Source organism: Tachypleus tridentatus, chromosome 4, assembly GCF_004210375.1.
Source record: "Tachypleus tridentatus isolate NWPU-2018 chromosome 4, ASM421037v1, whole genome shotgun sequence".
Classification (NCBI taxonomy): domain Eukaryota; kingdom Metazoa; phylum Arthropoda; class Merostomata; order Xiphosura; family Limulidae; genus Tachypleus; species Tachypleus tridentatus.
The window spans coordinates 81,143,453-81,162,482 of record NC_134828.1 but is presented as its reverse complement, the minus strand read 5'-3'; the positions used below and the strand labels follow the sequence as shown (position 1 = coordinate 81,162,482).

The 19,030-nt window shown below is 34.3% G+C and overlaps 1 protein-coding gene across 1 annotated transcript in view; it reads left to right on the top strand.

The window, feature by feature from the left end:
- LOC143249543 (cell adhesion molecule Dscam1-like) overlaps positions 1–19,030 on the top strand; it is a 78,456-nt gene that overhangs the window by 30,476 nt on the left and 28,950 nt on the right. Inside the window, exons 5-13 of the mRNA XM_076499569.1 lie at positions 6,915–7,032; positions 7,836–7,999; positions 8,120–8,389; positions 10,833–11,240; positions 11,983–12,144; positions 12,615–12,902; positions 14,070–14,189; positions 14,960–15,133; positions 15,796–15,940. Of these exons, the coding sequence (XP_076355684.1) occupies positions 6,915–7,032; positions 7,836–7,999; positions 8,120–8,389; positions 10,833–11,240; positions 11,983–12,144; positions 12,615–12,902; positions 14,070–14,189; positions 14,960–15,133; positions 15,796–15,940 (1,849 nt within the window). The remainder of the gene's footprint in view (positions 1–6,914; positions 7,033–7,835; positions 8,000–8,119; positions 8,390–10,832; positions 11,241–11,982; positions 12,145–12,614; positions 12,903–14,069; positions 14,190–14,959; positions 15,134–15,795; positions 15,941–19,030) is intronic.

Genomic DNA, 19,030 nt, shown 5'->3' with positions numbered 1-19,030 from the left:
CACAGATACTATCATCTTTAGCGTTTTAACTTGTGTTTATTTGTAATTGGTGCCAGTTATTATAAATAACGCTTTTAAACTAATAAAGTACAAAATACCATTGCATAACGCTTTTAGGGACAAATATAATCGGAAAGAAATAAGTTCCAACAATCAAAACTAGTGCAGTTACAACCTGAATTTAAGGTACTCTTTTTGAAACACAAAACTTGTTAAATTAATATTTCCTGAACAAAAACGTCGATAGATGTAAATCATTTAGCAATAAATTGTTTTAGTTAATCATTGAAACGGTCATGATGGTTGTTTATAGTTAAAGTACAAAAATACGCCAATAGGCTTCCTGTGCTCTGCCCACCACGGTTTTCGAATTCCGTGTTCTAGCGTTGTAACTCCACAGGTATAATGCTGTACCACTGGGGACTGGAGGGGGAGAGCAATGATGATGTGTAGATCACACGCTATAGTGTTAATATCATTGCAAACCTCACACTATAGCAGCACTAATTAAATAACCTATCAGTAAGCTTAACTGGAATAAAAAATAATAATTTATTTTATATTTTACATTCGAGTAACTTGGGGTCACCATCAAACAGCAAAGCCTCAAAAAGTCTATTACGTAATAATATTAACATTTCTTAGAAAAAAAAATCATAAAATGCATCCCAAATGTAATGCCATGAATTTTTACCGTACAATAACTGTTTATATTTAAGACCTTGATATGGCCGCACCTTTCTTTATTATTATTATTGATTCGACAACTGACCAATTTTATTATTTCTGTTGTAGCTAATATATATCGTGAGTGCTGTGCAAAACAACAAACATGGCAAATATGGCAGGTTCGTTTCTTTCTGTATTCATCATATACTGTTGCTCCCCAGTGGCACAGCGGAATGTTTGCAGGTTTACAACGCTAAAAACCTGGTTTCGATACCCGTGGTGGTCTAAGCCCAGATAATCCTTTTTGTATCTTTGTGCTTTGTTACAAACAACAACAGCTAGTCAACATCATCTATCATTAGCTGTTACGTATTCTTATTTTGAAAGAACAGTTAAATTTCAACATAATGCTTATAAAGTAATCATGAGTCCAAATTGCGAAGCGTATTTTTGTAGCTTTGAAAACGAACTGTTAAATCTTGGATTTACAGTCCGGTCAAACTAAACATTAGGCAACTCTTGGCTCTTAGTGTCTAAAATCAAGCAGTTTACGTACCCCAGTGACTACGTGGATTGTATTGTAACTGTCTTTTACTCACCATATTAAACCTCTGTTTATAATTGATTTTTAATAATACGTATCGTTAATGCTAATAACTTATCCATCTAGCTTATTCAACACATGCGTTATTTACAATAAAGTAATGTTTCTTTATCATTAAAATAAATTTTAGTAATACATAAACAAGAGTTGCATTTTGTCACTTGTCAATGAGATACGTGTGCTGTACATTTTAGGAAAACTTCACCACTCGTCAGTAACCATGGGCATCAGTGGTGTCAGGATGTATTAAAACCACGCTATATCTCAAACGCAACACACGTTATAACATTAGAAACAGTATGGCGCTGTGGAAATAACGTTGTACTGAAACCTAATCCTCTTAGTTACAGATAATTCACGAGCTTGAAAGGCAATAACAGCATAATGTAGTGACAGGTGTGACAGAATGTGAAAGGTGATGGTAGTATATTTAGCGGTGTTCATAAAAAGACTGAGAATTAGTAGTAACACATCTCCATGATAGGTATGAAAATTCTAGGGCTAACTGTTAGATTATTGTTGAGGTCTTTGATTTTTCTTTTTTTGAGTCTGGAAAAATGTCGAGAATATTCTGTTACAAGCTGTTTGATAACTAAAGTAAAATAACTGTTACTAGTATAATAAGTTATATTCCCAAAACAAGAGTTTCCACGGGCATAGTATTTAGACTCAACAGGTCAAACACTTTCGATTGATGTATTTGACCACACTCAAGATCTCATAGATCAATTTACTATCTAAAATAATTTCAGTTTGAGGGTTGGCTGGTAGAGATTCTGGTAAGTAATAAAACTGAATCGGGTGTATGCGCCTCCCACACTCAATATTGCTAGCGCACAAAGATATAACTAATAGAAAGGGTGAAAATGTATCATAGCTTAAACCAATTTCAAGTGCTGCAGATACTGAAGATTCCATCTTGTGTTTTAAGATAAAATGTTTCATATCTTCTCACATATGGCATTCATTTGACGTATAACGGTTCCTTTATTAAAAATTAATATTTAGACTGATGTGGAAGTATGAGATGGAAGAATGGCCATCTTCTTATGTTTTTCTAGATGTGTCTGTACTTTCTTTACCTGTATTAGGCTAAAATGTTCGCATATGCTATCAGAAAACATTTTGGGCAACAGTTTTATAAAGGTTAGAAAGTCAAGCAAGACCACCAACAAACGTCAATCTGTTTTGTGTTAGTGCGTAAACACCCTGTGGCGTCTATGCGCATATTTTAAACTACTGTGGTGTGTGAAAAGTCCTGATAAAATGAAAACAAAAGAACTGAACGTACAGAAAAAATAAGAACAAAACACACAAATTTCTGTTCATTCTGTAGCGACATGGTGGCACCATCAGTGACTATTGGTCCTTCATGAAAAAAACAATACCTGAACTTTTTTGAGAAAGCGTGTGGAAGAAAAACGTGTGTGAACTTCGAACATGTTTAGTTGACACACATATCGTTTTTGAAACATTCCTCAATTATTGTAAGAAATGTTAATAAGTGCCTTAATTTAAAAATAAGAGAAACAGTAACGGAATTTTAAATTTAACAGATCACGTTGAAAGAAAGTATGAATTGTGCCATCTTCAATAAACCAAGGTAGACTTTGCTAGTAGTAAAAACCTTGTTTCAAGTCATGTCGAAAAGAAAACATCAGAGTTTTTCTTTAATTCCTCTACTGCATTTAACATGTGTATTGCAGTATGTACTTCAGCCGTAGGTACAGATTATATATGTTTTGCGGGTCGAGAGCTCGTGGAAGATTATTTACCGTTAACTTTGCGACAACTTCCCTGTTCAGATAAGGTACCACAACTGTCAAAAACTTTGCACGACAATATAAGACTTTGTCTAGTTAGTTACAGTGATGAAAAATAAAACGTTTGTTGCGAATTTTAAATAAAGGCAGAGTCAACTGTTGCAGATGGAACTGATTTTACTTTCTAACAGATCATTAAAGAAAAAAAGTAAAAAATTGTGGTGAAAGCAGAAACCTTGAAAACACTAGGAACTGAATTATTACAAAGTGTGCCACCGATAACCGGAACATTTGTAGGCTTAGCTGAACTAGATCGCTGTCATGCTGAAAGAATCCTAAACACAACTAAAAATTTACTTGGAAAAGTTGACAAAAAATACTAAGATTGGTGGCGAGACAAGTTAGACATTTTTGGGCAGATGGCATCAGTATTGAAATAGAACTACAGCAGGGGGTACATACCCTTTTGAAACGTGAAATTGGACAGCACATTCTGTCATTTCGTTTCTTGGCACACAGACTTGAATTGGCAATATTAAGTGCTCAAAGATCATTTCCATTGATTGAGAAACTATATGACATTATGTAGTAGGTACATACAAGTTAGAAGCCATTGGCGACGAATTACACTACAGAGTCAGGAAACCTTCGGCTATGAAGACACGGCGTTGGCTGCCACAAATGTAACCGGAATTATCCATTTGTTTGTTTTTCATTTTGCAGCCAAATGATGCGAATATCCCTACTGGACAGGGACAGTTTCACCTCACGGAGCATCTTCAAAAAACACAGATATTACAGGAAGCATGTTGAACATGAAATGGAGAAAGTTACTTTATAAGATTTTAGTTACTTTTTCAGGATCTGCTTTCACAGGTGTCTAAACTTAGCTTTAGAAAAACACCTTAATTCTTCCCCAGCTCTTGCAGTAATTGAGAACTGTAATTTGGCAGTTAAAGATTGAAAGAAAAACCATTGAGAATTGGCAAACTATAAAAATGTTTGCAAAATGTATATTCCCTATCCGTGAGATATGCATAGCAGCAGGATGAAACAGGATACAGAATAAGCTGAGTTACCTGTAGTAGTTTACCACCATTATATTTTACGTCAGTAAACATAAGGGCTCCTACACTCACGAAAACTTTAAAAGTAACTTAAAGATACTAGTTTTTAGAAAATGTAAAAACCACAGTCGGAGTGTTAGAGTCTAGGTGTGGGAACATAATCGTACTTTCTACATAAGAAGGAGTTTCAGGAAGACCCACAGCAACACAATGTTGTTGTTTTTTTCAGTTTTCTGCTATAATGCATGGTTTGATTATTTTGTAATGAGGAGTTAAAAGTCTTTGGTAACTCCAACTACCTCTTAGAAAGTAATGGGTTAATGAGTAAAATAGAGAAAATACAAAACATTGGTTAAAGGCCAGTCTGTGGTAAAATTCTGTATTGGTTTATGAAAGGTCTTTGTAACAAAAGAACACTCTTGCGCAGATTTATAAAATATTCTACACTTAAAAAAAATCACGCTTGTCTTTTTGATATCAGTTGCTCAATAGAAATTTTGTGCACGAAACAGAATTAATACGACTCTCTTAATGAAGCTCGAGTGAAAGATCTTGTTAACTATTTGACTCAGAACATTGTGTTAAGCACTGGCTTTACGCGAGTAATAGGATACGAACATCAAACTTCCTGCTCAAGTGATACAAACATTGTAAGTTTTGGTGACATTAGCTCAAACTCTAGTGAATAAAAAAAATAAAAGTGATATTTCTATATAGTTCACAGGCTTAAGATAAGGCCAAATTCCAACTAATACCGAATACTAAGTTAAGAAACATTGTAAAAGGTGGAAATACAGGATATTTGGAGTTCTCTTGTAAAGTATCGTAAAAGAGGAGCAACAACACGAGGAGGAAGAATGCGTGTAGAACAGCAGATCACGTAGAGCAAATCAGAATGAGACAGTATAGGGACAATATTAATACAAACATGTTTTGTTTTCTTCTGTTTTGAAGAAATTGATTTTGGAGGCAGATAACTGTCACCTTACGAGTGGATTTAACGCCCAAAGTTTTTGTTCTAAAAGCCCTTGGGTTAAAAGTTCGTCTGGAGCACTGTGTATGAAACTTCTAGGGAATCAGCCTATCTTATCACTACTTCTATGAACTGGATGTAGTCTGGATGATCTGGAGAAAAATATAGGATGTTATTAGGTTCAATGAGCTTCTGGTTAATAATGAGGAACTTTGGAGCTTTTCTTTATTAACAACAAACTCTCCTTAAACTTAATTGTATACAATTAAAAAAAAGGTTGATGTAGGGATGGCAATACTAAAAAAAAGTACAGAAACAGGATAGGAACAAATACACAATACCTTAAAAAATTCAGATACGGATTATGGATCACGTTTAAGCTTTTGTTTACAACAGAGAAATAGATCGTTTTCGTAGTTTGGGTTTAATTACTGGGAGTTGTGATCGGATTTATAGCAACTTTCGTGGGCACGTTAAGGTGGAAAGGCTTCTCATCACACTACAAAAATACAACAAAAACACACATCCGTATCGTTGATATTTCTGAATCTGAGAAGGATTTTCTAAGCTTTTTAAGGTGAAATTGACTTCTATATAGACCCATACAACCTCGAAAAAGAGCTGCGGGTTTTCAATCTCTTGTTTATAATGAGAGGCAGTCGCTGTGAAGGAAGTGGTGTTAGTACAACGTGATGAGTTGTTTTCATAGACTTTGTGGGTTAAAATGCAACATTTTGATGTATAAAAAAACTTCAACCATTGGTGAACTACTCCTTCCGACGTCGGAATCATAATAATCAGTAGAATATTTGATTGTTACACCACTTGCGGGTTCTCTACTTTAGAGATGATTTTTGGCTAAATTGAAGGCCTTAATAGCTTTAGAAAACCTAAGTTATATGATTATAAATATATCTTAGATTGGTATTTAAGACAATGGTACAGGATCGGTCTTTATTTTTTCTTCTTCTTTTCTGGCCCATCTTCACATACCGTGTTTAGTGATAGTACTCGTGTTAAATTTAAGGCTAGACCCAAGTTAGAACACAGAAATATGTTTTTCACCCATTAATGCTTTTATTTAAATGAAAAACATCCAACACTACATCATAATCCGACAAGAAAAAACAGCCTGTTATCATAATGCCGGTATATTGTTTTAACAAGTGAACCCAGAAGGCTGTTTCTTTTTATCATTATTTATTTCAGATTTAATGAAGACGCCAGAGCTGTCGTAAGTTAATTAATTTGCTACCTGCACAGTACACAGGCTCGAGATTCCGCTGAGTTAAATCTTTGTGACTGGTAAAGATGGCAACAGACATATTGAAGCTTCATTGTGCAGTTTGTTATGGCTCGATAATTCATTTAAATAAACCTTCATCTTTGCTCTTCATCAATCTTCAGTAAGACGAGGTAGTTTATTTATCAAACGATCTGTATCACGAAGAAATAATGATGCCCGTTGATTAGCATTCTTTGGTTTGGTTTTGAATTTCGCGCAAAGCTACACGAGAGCTATCTGCGCTAGCCGTCTCTAATTTAGCAGTGTAAGACTAGAGGGAAGACAACTAGTTATCACCACCAACCGCCAACTCTTGGGCTATTCTTTTACTAACGAATAGTGGGATTGACCGTAACGTTATAAAGCACCCACGGCTGAAAGGACGAGCACGTGTGATGTGACGGGGATTCGAATCCGTGACCCTTAGATTACAAGTCTAGTGCCGTAACTACCTGGCCACGCCGAGCCGATTATCGTAGTATCTAAGTTGTTGTTTTTTACAGGTGTGATGATCACAGCCTCATGATTTTTATTGTTGTTAACATATCTTTAGATCCTCGGGGTCCGCTGCCACCACAAGTAAGAGATGAGTATCAACGAGTGCACACTGAACAAGGACAGAACGTGGAGTTAGCCTGCATTGCCCAAGCCACGCCTACCCCCACCTATCGGTAGGTTACTTTCTATTATGATCAACAGAAACAGGTATAAGTAAAATAATTTTCTCTTCACGTGTTTGTTTGATCCAACATCAAATTAAATGTACTAATTATGTTAAACTATTGTGTTTAATGTTTGTGTAACACCTAATATATGCTGTGTTGCGACTATTCTATCTTTATTTTCCAAGTTGTCTGTTATCTCGTACCATTTAACGTCACTGTTTATACCACACAAATAGAGACATATGAATATTTTTGTAATGAATCAGCTAAACAAAATGTGTTGTGACTTATAAAATACAACAGGTGGTTAGGGCGCTTGAATTGAAATTTGAGAGTCGCGGGTTCGAATCCCCATCACACCAAAATGTTCGCAATTTCAGCCTTTGGGGCGTTATAATGTGATAGCTTATTCCACTATTTGTTGGTAAAATAGTAGCCCAAGAGCTGGCGGTAAATAGAGACATATGAATATTTTTGTAATGAATCAGCTAAACAAAATGTGTTGTGACTTATGAAATACAACAGGTGGTTAGGGCGCTTGACTTGAAATTTGATTCATTACGACTAGTATTTTTCCTTCTAGTCTTACACTACTAAATTGGGGACGGCTAACGCAGATAGCTCTCATGAAATTAAAAAAAAAAATCACGGATTTTGAAACAAACGCGAACGATAAAAGTAATAAAGATTATGTTGTTTAGTTGTTGGTGTTCCTGAAGACAAAAATATGATTAGCACTAAATTTAGCGCAGTCATGGGCGCAACAAGTAACTAGAAGAATAACAACTTATAATCTCATTCTTTTACAGGTGGTACAAAGACAAATATTTGTTAAGTTCAACTTCTAGAGTGATCATCATGGACAACTTTCTTCTGATAAAACAGGTAGAAGTGACTGATAGTGGAGAATATTTCTGTGTTGTTAACAACAGCGTGGGAGAAAAATCACTACAGAAAACACTAGTAGTAACTGGTAAGAGCTTCATGTGTTTATATGTATGCAATATTTCATTCCTTATCCTTAAAATATACAATTAAAACGTTTTGTCTTGGATGAGTAAAAATTTCGTTTTAATTTTTAATCCTCATGTAGCTCCACTTTCAGTGGAAGTCCAACCCGAGACCCTGGTTGCTGACGTTGGTAAGTCGGCCGTACTCAACTGTACAGTTGTTGGATATCCAATTCTGAACGTTCAGTGGGTGAAGGATAAACACTCTATAGCTGAAAACAGTAGAGTGAGACTTATGAGCCGTGAAGTGTTGTATATCACCATGGTAAAAAGAGAAGATCGAGGAATGTATCAGTGTTTTGTGTACAATAACCAGGAGTCTGTCCAAGGAACAGCCGAACTAAAGATAGGAGGTATTACAGAAATAACGTACGAAAAGAAATACATTGGAAATTACCTGATATATTTGTTAGATACACTCTTACTGAAATTTTCAAACATGTATTTTACCTTGGTTGTTCCGAAAATATTTGGTAATTCCTCTAGACCGGGGGTTTCCAAATTTTGCCAACCGGCGGACACCCTTCAGTTTCTTTACTGTATTGGTGGACGCTCACTCGTTAAAAATAGATGTTGTCATGTGTAACTAGTGTATCATATGTGTGTTTTACTACCTTTATAGCTTGATTCTAGGTTTAAGAAAAGAACAATGAAAAAAAAAAGAGATTTAAATATGGAAAATTAAAAATAATATGACTTACTGTAATGTGGTGGCCCGTCATGACCTAGCGCGTTAAGGCGTGCGCTTCGTAATCTGACGGTCGCGCCAAACATAAGATCTGCTTACCAAACTGGGTTATAAAATGTAATTCTATATATGTCCAGATTAAGTTACCAGTAAGTGTATTTGATTATGGATCATCTAGTTAAAATAGTTGAAGGCTTTGTGTAAAAAAAAGGTTACCATGTGCGTTGTTAGAAGCCTAGATTTTCATACAGAATACATCTGGATTACCAGATGTTCATGTATACTGACAGAGCATGCAAAACATTTTCGATTACTATTAGTATCCTTATTAGGCTTAACGTCTTTAAGCATTTATTATATGCGGTCTATACTCGATAAGGAGGTTGATTAGCATTGTAACTTGTGTATGTCTCTTGCTATATTTTACTGTAATTAATGATGCCAATAAACTTCTAATGCTAATCTACGACCTATGGTTAGATCCTTTGAAACTTTAAGCTTGCAGTATATTCTTGGCCCGGCATGGCCTAGCGCGTAAGGCGTGCGACTCGTAATCCGAGCGTCGCGGGTTCGCGCTCGCGTCGCGCTAAACATGCTCGCCCTCCCAGCCGGGGGGTGTATAACGTGACGGTCAATCCCACTATTCGTTGGTAAAAGAGTAGCCCAAGAGTTGGCGGTGGGTGGTGCTGATTAGCTGCCTTCCCTCTAGTATTACACTGCTAAATTAGGGACGGCTAGCACAGATAGCCCTCGAGTAACTTTGTGCGAAATTCCAAAACAAACAAAAAACAGTATATTCTTTTTCGAAAATGTATACTTAAAGTATATTTACATCCGCCTTTTGTTTATATCATTTGAGGCCACATAATGTTACAGACAGTTGATAAATTAGCAGAAGAGAACTTTTTTTCTTTTTTACCCACGAGAACATAGTGGGAGCTAAAGTTGAATTTCTAACTGATCAAATCATATAACTAGAGAGCTAGAAAAACGTTTTCACAGAAAGGTTTCTTGATCTTTAATATAAAATTATTCTGTGTTATTCACTGCATTATTTACTTTAAAAAGAAATTGTGGAGTGATAGTATTGATCTACAGTAGTAGGCTAACATAAAAAGACAGTCGACGGCAAAACAAAAAACGGCTGAACATGTGAGTGAAATATTTCTTGTTTTTCTTATCAATTCTTAATTTATTATTATAAAAATAACAAAAAATTTAAAACTTAGAAACTTTTGGGTTAAATATGTTTAAATTAGGTAATATAAATAAATATTATAATAATAAAACTTTTCTGCTAGGACTGACAGTTCACGAGTAGTACAAGCTTCATATGACTTGGTTAGTGTAACATTTGCTTCATGTTACCTCATATTATGACTTTTTATGACAGAAATTTCAAGAATCGCGGTCCGAAAGGCAATAAAACAATAAAATCTAATTATAACAAGGCTGAGAAATTTTAAACTTTTCACTGTGAAGAAATGTTTCCTGCTACAATTTGTAGTAATTCGAGAGAAAAAATGATCATTTTGATTTATTTTATATTTTTTATGCTGGTTACGAGGTTGGCAAATTGATCTAGTCTGTAATGAGTAATAATAGAACAAATAACAAATAAAATATGAAGATTTATCGAAAAGGAGAGAGTTAAACTAAAAGTCCGAATAGTCTGCAAGGGCTCCTTACTGCTTGGGGCCCTAATGCAAATGTGTAACAGTTAATACGGTCCTGATTATAACAGTATATGATAAATTGTTGTCAATTAAGGCAATTAGCGACTAGAAGGTTAGTTACGTTTTCTTTTTTTTGTATTTTTCCATCTAAATCTGTTTCATAAACTTGAATGATAGAAGTAGATAAAATCTCCATAACATCATTACAGTGACGAAAACATTATTGAAACATTCATAACATAGCCATAAAAAAGTAAAATTTTAAAACAAACCTTCTTTGTATACTTACCTGAATTTACATGCTACCATAAAAGATTTGTTTAGATCTTTATCATGCTTATGAAAATAAAGATCGTATGATAACCTACACAACATATCATATTAACAAAATAACTGGTGTGAGATGGTGTAATATTTAACAATATTTTTCAGAGGTCGCTCCATCTATGATGGTTAACTTTCCTGAAAAAATCCTAAAACCAGGAACGATTTTATCACTAAGCTGTTCGGCATCCGGAAACCCTCTTCCAGAAATCACCTGGATACTGGACGGATTTCCACTTCCAGAATCCTCTCGTTTGAGAAAAGGTGACTATGTTACGTCTCACGGTCACGTGGTTAGCTACGTCAATATTAGTGATATCAGGATTGAAGATGGCGGTGAATACACGTGTAAAGCAACCAATGCTGTAGAAAGTGTTACTTATTCTGGAAAAATAAATGTTTATGGACCACCAGTAATACGACCAATGGGAAACATCACTGTCTTGGCTGGAGACACGAAAGCCCTAAGATGTCCAGTATCGGGCTATCCAGTTAAAAGTATCTCGTGGGAACGAGGTTAGTTGACATGATTATGTGATTGTTAGTTAATTAGTTGCGTATAATTTAAAGATAATAATGTATACCTATAGTTTTATCGAAATAATAGGGCATATTTTTATTGTTTATATCAACATATGACTAAAACCAGTTTTAAGCAACTTGTTTAATACTTTTAACAAAATTTGTTACATGAAAAAAAGAAAAGCATTTTCTGTTTCACACATTTATACAACCAAATATTTGGTCTTCAGTGAACAAGCCGAACAATGAATTGTGTGATAAAATTCGTGTATTTAGCTTCACTATGTGTTTCCTAATTTTGGGGTAAAAACAGAGGAATTGACAAGACAACCCTCATCACGGTGACGTTAAGTTACCATTGTTTCGTTTTTAGTGTTTAAGTTGCATATATTATTTATCCTAATTTAATAACACAATCATGCCAAGACCCCAATTTGTAGTATAAGGTCTGCTGCAAATTGAACTGTAGCCCAAGAGTTGGCGGTGGGTGGTGATGACTAGCTGCCTTCCCTCTAGTCTTACACTGCTAAATTAGGGACGGCTAGCACAGATAGCCCTCGAGTAGCTTTGTGCGAAATTCCAAAACAAACAAGCAAATTGAACAACAGCAGAAACTGATGAATATTATTAATATATATTTACATACATGTTGCCTAACAAGTTATCAAGCAGTCAGTATAAAGTATTTCAGAACTGATATAACTCAGCAAACAAATCATAAAATACTTGTCGACAGATGGCTCTCCTTTACCTCTAACACATCGCCAGAAGGTGGAGCCAAATGGAACGCTTATTCTGACGAAAATTGAAAGACCAGCTGACGAAGGAGAATACACGTGCATAGCAAAGAGCCCGGAAGATCTAACAGCAAGAGGTCGAGTGTATATGACAATCAGAGGCTAGTATAAAACAAATACGAGTTTTAATAATACAGCAACAGTTTTAGAAATCGGACATTTATCACAAAGAATAAATAGACCAACGAACAAAATTATGTTAATTATTTTAAATTTTTCACCTCTGTTTACAAAGGATTCATCTAACATGATTTCTGGAGTAAATCATTTCGAAAACAGTCATATTAACGTCTCCTTAGTAACGTACACGCCTAGCGGTACTGGTTGGTGATATTTAATTTACTTTGTATTTTATATCTTTTTGTTGTTGTTGTTCGTTAGTAAGATTAACTGTGTTAAAAGCATATCATTAGTCTTTCATTTAAATTACCTTTATGAAACCGTACGTGCATTAAACATTCAATAATGCTTTAGTAAACGCTAATTGAACACTATAGAGTTATGTCGTTTCAAGCTTTTCTAGACAAACCAAGATATCAAGTAATATGCTATTTTACATTGTGTACTACAGTGGCGCCTCTCATCGACGAGGAGTTTTTTCCAGAAATTAAAACTGTGAGTCAAGGAATGCGAGTCAAACTTGTTTGCGTTATTGTCAGAGGAGATGCTCCTATTAGCATCAGGTGGACAAAAGATGGCGCTCCTATCGTCAGGGAGCACGGAATACGAGTACAAAATTTAGAAGATTCGTCTTTACTCATTCTGAAGAATGTAACATATTCAGACAGTGGAAATTATACCTGTGTTGCGTCCAACAGTGCAGCCACTGTTAGCAGAACAACAGCTTTGGTTGTTAATGGTAAATCATTTACAGTCTTATGTAGTAATGTTGTAGTTTGTTATTTGTCATCTTGTGTCTACAAGTTTGACTTATAAAACAAATAAAGGAAATTCTGTTCATTACACTTGTCTGACAATAAGTTCACTTTTGATACTGATATAGAGTTAACCTTTGCATGATGTTTACTTTAGATTTTATATAAAGATTTAGTCCCCAGTAAGTAGATCAATGGTAAGTCTGAAGGCTTATAAAATCGGATTTTGATACCCATGGTGGGTACAGCAAAGTTAACCCCTTCTGTACTTTTGTTTTTCAAAATCTAAACATTGTTTAACTGATCGTGTACTCACTATATACAAGGAACCTCTACTAACCTCTGTCTGATCGTATATTTCCCACATACAAGGAAGCTGATATAACCAATATTTTATAACAGATTCACATTCCACATGACTCTTAAACTGGTCATTATTTGACAACAGTGCTCATTTCTCTCTAACAGTGGCAGTGAATCTACCCAACCCTAGATTTTATTTTTAAGAATGTAAAACGCGTGGTTAATCAATAACCTATATTTATGGGAAATTACCATTATTACAATATACAAAGTCTAAATTGTCATGCTTAAGTTTTAGTTCTCTATAACCTTCTGTTTCTTTCGTAGTTCAACAGTTCATGTATTTTGTAGAAGTTACAGGTCAACTTTGACCCCTGGTCCTGCATGGTCAGTTGGTTAGGGCGCTCAGCTAGTAATATGAGGGACCCAGTTAGAGGACACGTGACCCTAGGGCACTTTCTAGGCTTCCTCCTATGAATACAAATATAGCTAATCGATGCTAACATATGTTCTAAACGCTTTACAGCTTTATATAGTTTGTGTTTATACATGATAATTGTATCAATTAATGTTCAACTTACTAACGTGTTAAACTTACGTATAGATATTAAAGAGGAAAATTAATTCGATGTTCTGTAGATTTATAATTGAATCCATGTTATAAGGACAGAAAGACAAGAGCTTATAGTAAGTAGAATTTAAAATGTATTTGTGTCACCCCGAAATACAGAGGAATAAGAAAAATTAGCTGACATCGTTGTCGCGGTTTTTCACATCATTTTAAACTTCATTTTTATAAGAGCTATTTGGTTTATTTAAATAAAATATTCTGGTTTTCGTGTTACCAGTACAACCACAATGGATCAAAGAGCCATCCAACACGGATGTTATACGAGGGAACAGGATATCCATGGACTGTGTAGCAGGCGGCTACCCTAAACCTCGAATTATTTGGAAAAAATCTAGCGGTATGTACGTTTGTTTCTATTTTACTCAAAATATAGAATAATAAACTTATTTTATTGGAAAATGTCTATCTTGTATATTCAAAATGCACAACACACACATAAAACAGCTTACACAGTGAACCATAGAATGTCACCTTGCAAATCCTCCAACAAATTAGCATCAACGGTAACTTCACCAAAACTGATTTACGTTTGGTTTAACCACTTATTGGTTACCTCTTATAGGGTATGGTTGTACCAATGAATGTGAAACGTATTTCTGTCTATTAAAATTATTTACGCTTCTACCTCTTTTGTTTGCTACAGAATTTCACATAAACTTACTTAAAGGGTTATCTGCGCATAGTCTCCTCCAATAATGAAGTGATAGACTTGTAGATCGAATATATCCACTCAACAGCATCAACCGCCAACTCTTAAGATGCTCTTTCCTGATTGGATAGTGGTATTTGACAGTTGTTCATAGCGCACCCATGGCCTCCAAAGTGAGGAGCACGTTTTTGTGGCAATAGGTCACACGAATTCACAGTTCGGGAACACTGGTCACTAGCCAGGACCGATCCTCTAGATGTATATGGTGAAACACAGGTTAAGGCTGGAAGTTTTTGTAACTGCACGTTTTTAAACAACATTAAATATCGATAACTGGAAAAAAAATCTTAAGTTTTGCAGTCTTATTAAGGCATATGGTTATTGTAAGTGTTAGGTGTATTAAACCAAGTTATGTGAATGTTATAAAATGTTTTTTATTTCTTATTTCCTTTAATTAGGAAAAAATCCAGGTGAATTTAGGAACATTGGATCAAGTTACAGAATACGGGTTTATGGAAATGGCAGTCTGTTCATCCACGAAACTGAAGACAATGACAGTGGTTATTATATGTGTCATGCTAATAACGGAATTGGCGGGGGACTAAGTAAAGTTGTATTTTTGAACGTTCACGGTGAGCAGCGTATCAGATTTAATTATAGACGTTTCTTTTTAGATGTAATTTGGCTTATATTTACATAAATGCAGGGTCAATTATGTTTTACTTCTAAGAAAAGCGGTTTTTCTGAGAATACAGAACATTTCAAGGGGAGCCAATCCAGTCAAACCTATTTACCCCCTCATTTTTCACCAGTCAATGTTTTATATAGTTAATGGAGAACTTACAAGTAGAATGAAGTGGTAAGTGGTGTCTCACATTTAAGTAAGTTCGTTTCTATAAAAGTAATGTGTTAGGCTCGTATCTACATAAATTTGGAATAAATTAACTATTAGGCCTAAGAAAAGTCGTGTTTCTGAAGATAGGGAGGATACCAAAGGTGGGTTTAAGGAGAGCTTATCTAGCCCATCCTAACCCTATTTTTCGCCAAATGTTATTAATTAATGGCAAGCTCGCCAGTAATTGTAAAATGTTAAATAGGTTGTGAAACATAAGTTGCTCTTTTATTGAAAAAATCAAAACAAAATTATTCAGAGGTGAATCCAGAATAGCTTTGTTTTGATTCTTTTCCTGTTTTAAGCAAATTCAATAAATAAATAAAATGATAACTCATAGTAAGAATAGAATCGGCTTTAACTCTTGACCATATTTAGAATTAAATAACCATTCCACTTTAGCACCACCAAAGTTTGAAACGAAGTTTGGAAGCCAAGCTGTGAGGAAGCAAGAAGACGCCAGTCTCAGTTGTGATGCCAGAGGAGAACTGCCACTAAATGTTCGATGGGAAAAAGACAGAAATGTGCTAGATACAAATAACAAAAAGTGAGTTTCAATATCTTGGAGATAAACATTCGTATTTATTTCCTGAATGCCAGTATCTGTTTACTGTAAGTGTATATGTTTACTTGGGTTACATGATTCTCGGGTCAGTGTATTTGTATGAAATCACATCTTATAATTTTTATTTTGATGTCTTTAGTATCTTGGTGTATTAATACACGTTTCACATATTCAACTGAGTATCAGTATTTTTTTGTTAAATTATGTCCTGTATATTTTATTTCGATTAGCTTCGGTATCTTGGTTTGATTGTTATGTTACGTTACACGATTTTCAAATAATAGTCAATATTCCCATATAATATTACGTTATGTGTGTATACTTATATATATATAAATACTTTTGATTTAAGTGAGTGTCAACATCCTGCTTGCGTTTATATTTACATTATGTAACATTCAGGTGTATTCACTAATAAACTGGTGTGAAATCATGTTTTATCCAATTTATTAGGTGAGTGTCAGTATATCGTACATAAATCCTTAATTATGTTACCTAACACTTTAATGCAAAGCCGCTTAAGATGATAGAATTATTAACATTTTCCAATAAAACCATTGCTCATACTTTCTTTGAAATTGATAGTATTTCTAGAAGTAATAAAGCAATGGTCCCTAATTATTTTAAATTTAGATCATTCGGATGATGACCATAAAGCTAAGAGCCGGGTCTCAGCTTGTCGGGGAATACATTATTCTCTATATACAGTTTTACTTATTTTCGCAATATCTGATCACAGTGCAAGCCACAAATGAGGTCTTCAAGTACCTCATGTGGCCCAAGGTTCTCCTCTTGGGGACCACCATTATAAAATATATTATAATTTATCACAATATACTGGTTACAAAGTAAGTATTTGGTAACATCTCTGACGAAGCCTATTTTTTTTATTTTCACACACTAGAATCATTAAACCACCTCTAACAGTACTAAACTCAACAGTTACTAAAGCAATATTCCTTGATTGCTGAAATTCAATAGTAATAATAATAATATCTTTGAGAGCATTGAACATTCTTGAACAAAACTAAAATTCATTATCAAGACTTACAATGTATTTTAGAAGTACGTAACACATTGTTTGATTTAATAATGTCTTATGACAATAATCATTTCAACAGTGTTGGACCGTTAGACGTAATCTCTTGTAACGAGTTTATTGTAATACATTTATTTTGATATATACGTTTGTTTCAGTTTAATGCATGTAACATATATTGTTCAATGTGTATTGCACAAATCTCGCCTGTTCTATACATTTGTAGAAGATTCTCGAGTGTAAGAATCAACAATGTACAAAGTATGTAAAATACTAGTGATTGCCAGTATTGTTGTTAACTGAACTTTCTAAACCATCGTTAAAAAGTTTATAAATCGACGCGCCAAGAGAGTGTTATAGAATATTGTTAGCCAGCTGTAGTCAGTGTACTATAAGTCTCGGAATTATAATTGTGACAAACGCTTATTAATCGGAAAACTACAAAGTCTGTCCTGGAACTTTTACACATTTTGAACATTACAACTTCAGAGAATTACTCCAGACGTTAGTATTTCTAAGAGGATATTAGATATCTACCTTTCTCCGTGAAAAATAAGTTTGTAAACCGTGTTAATCCAAACAAGAATAAAGCTAGCTAGGATTCTCATCAAGTAACGTGTGTCTATATTTCAGCATAAAATTAATTAGCTCGCAGTGGGCCTGTACCGTAAATAAAATATTCAGTTCCACATCAAGTAGAAGACTAAATATTATTTGTAAATTTGCAATTTTTTGTATATAAATAATTATTTGTAATAACCGTTATTATAAACTGTATTGTTATTTTTATGTTAAAATATATTTGTGTTAAGAAAGAAAATTATGTGTATCAATCTTGTTACAAATATGATAAATCTGACACGTATGAACATTTAATTAACTTCTAACTTGAAATTCAGATTTCCAGCTATTTGATATCGTAATACGTAACGTATGTAACATAAAAAATCGGAGACTCGTCTGAGATAAATTGTAATACGTAAAACTATTTAAAATAATTACAGTAATTTTACAAAATAATTTGAATGTTTTATGTGGTATTCTAAAAGGTTTACAATTACAAACAATTTATATTCATTCCAAAAAAGTAATATTTTTGTCTAGTGTTTTGTTTCTATAACCATCAGCATCATATTTCACAGGCTGTTTGCCTTGAAAAGAAGGAACTTCTTATTAATCAGTACTCTGTATTGGTATCGTATAAGAATTAATTATTTTAATCAGTATTACATGGAGTGTGTTAATCTTCTTATTTAATGTTTACTATTTACTAATTCTCTAATGATTGCTTATTTTATTTGGTATGTGTTAACTTTCTTATTCAGTGGTATTTATGCACTAATTCTCTAGTAATTATCTTGTTTAGTAGTATATTTGTTTGTTTTTGAATTTCGCGCAAAGCTACACAAAGGCTATCTGCGCTAGCCGTCCCTAATTTAGGGGTGTAAGACTAGAAGGAAAGCAGCTAGTCATCACTACCCATCGCCAACTCATGAGCTACCCGTTTGGCAATGAATGGCAGAATTGACCGTCACATTATAACACCCTACAGCTGAAAGCGCGAGCATGTTTGGTGTTACGGTGATTCGAACCCGCGACCCTCGGATTACAAGTCGATTGCCTTAACCACCTGGCCATGTCGGGCTTTTAGTAGTATATACATGCACATACAAACATGTTGTAACCTTCTTATACAGAACTGTTTGTGTCGTAATTCTCTGGTACTTCATCATCTTGTTCATTATTACACTTACGTATGTTACTTTTCATATGCATCAATAACTATTTGTTAATTATGCAGCAATTATTTATCTTAATTAATATTATACGTACGTATTAATTTTCTTGCACAGTACTGTCTGTGTGCTAATTCCCTATTTCAGTATTATCTGAATACTAGTTCAGTATTAACTCTTTGTTGATTCTATACTTCAATAGTATGCATGTTCTAATGTATTTATAGTTCATTTCCCGATTGGTGAAAGTTAAGTTTACGACCTTATAACAATAAAATCCAGGTTTTGATTTCCCAC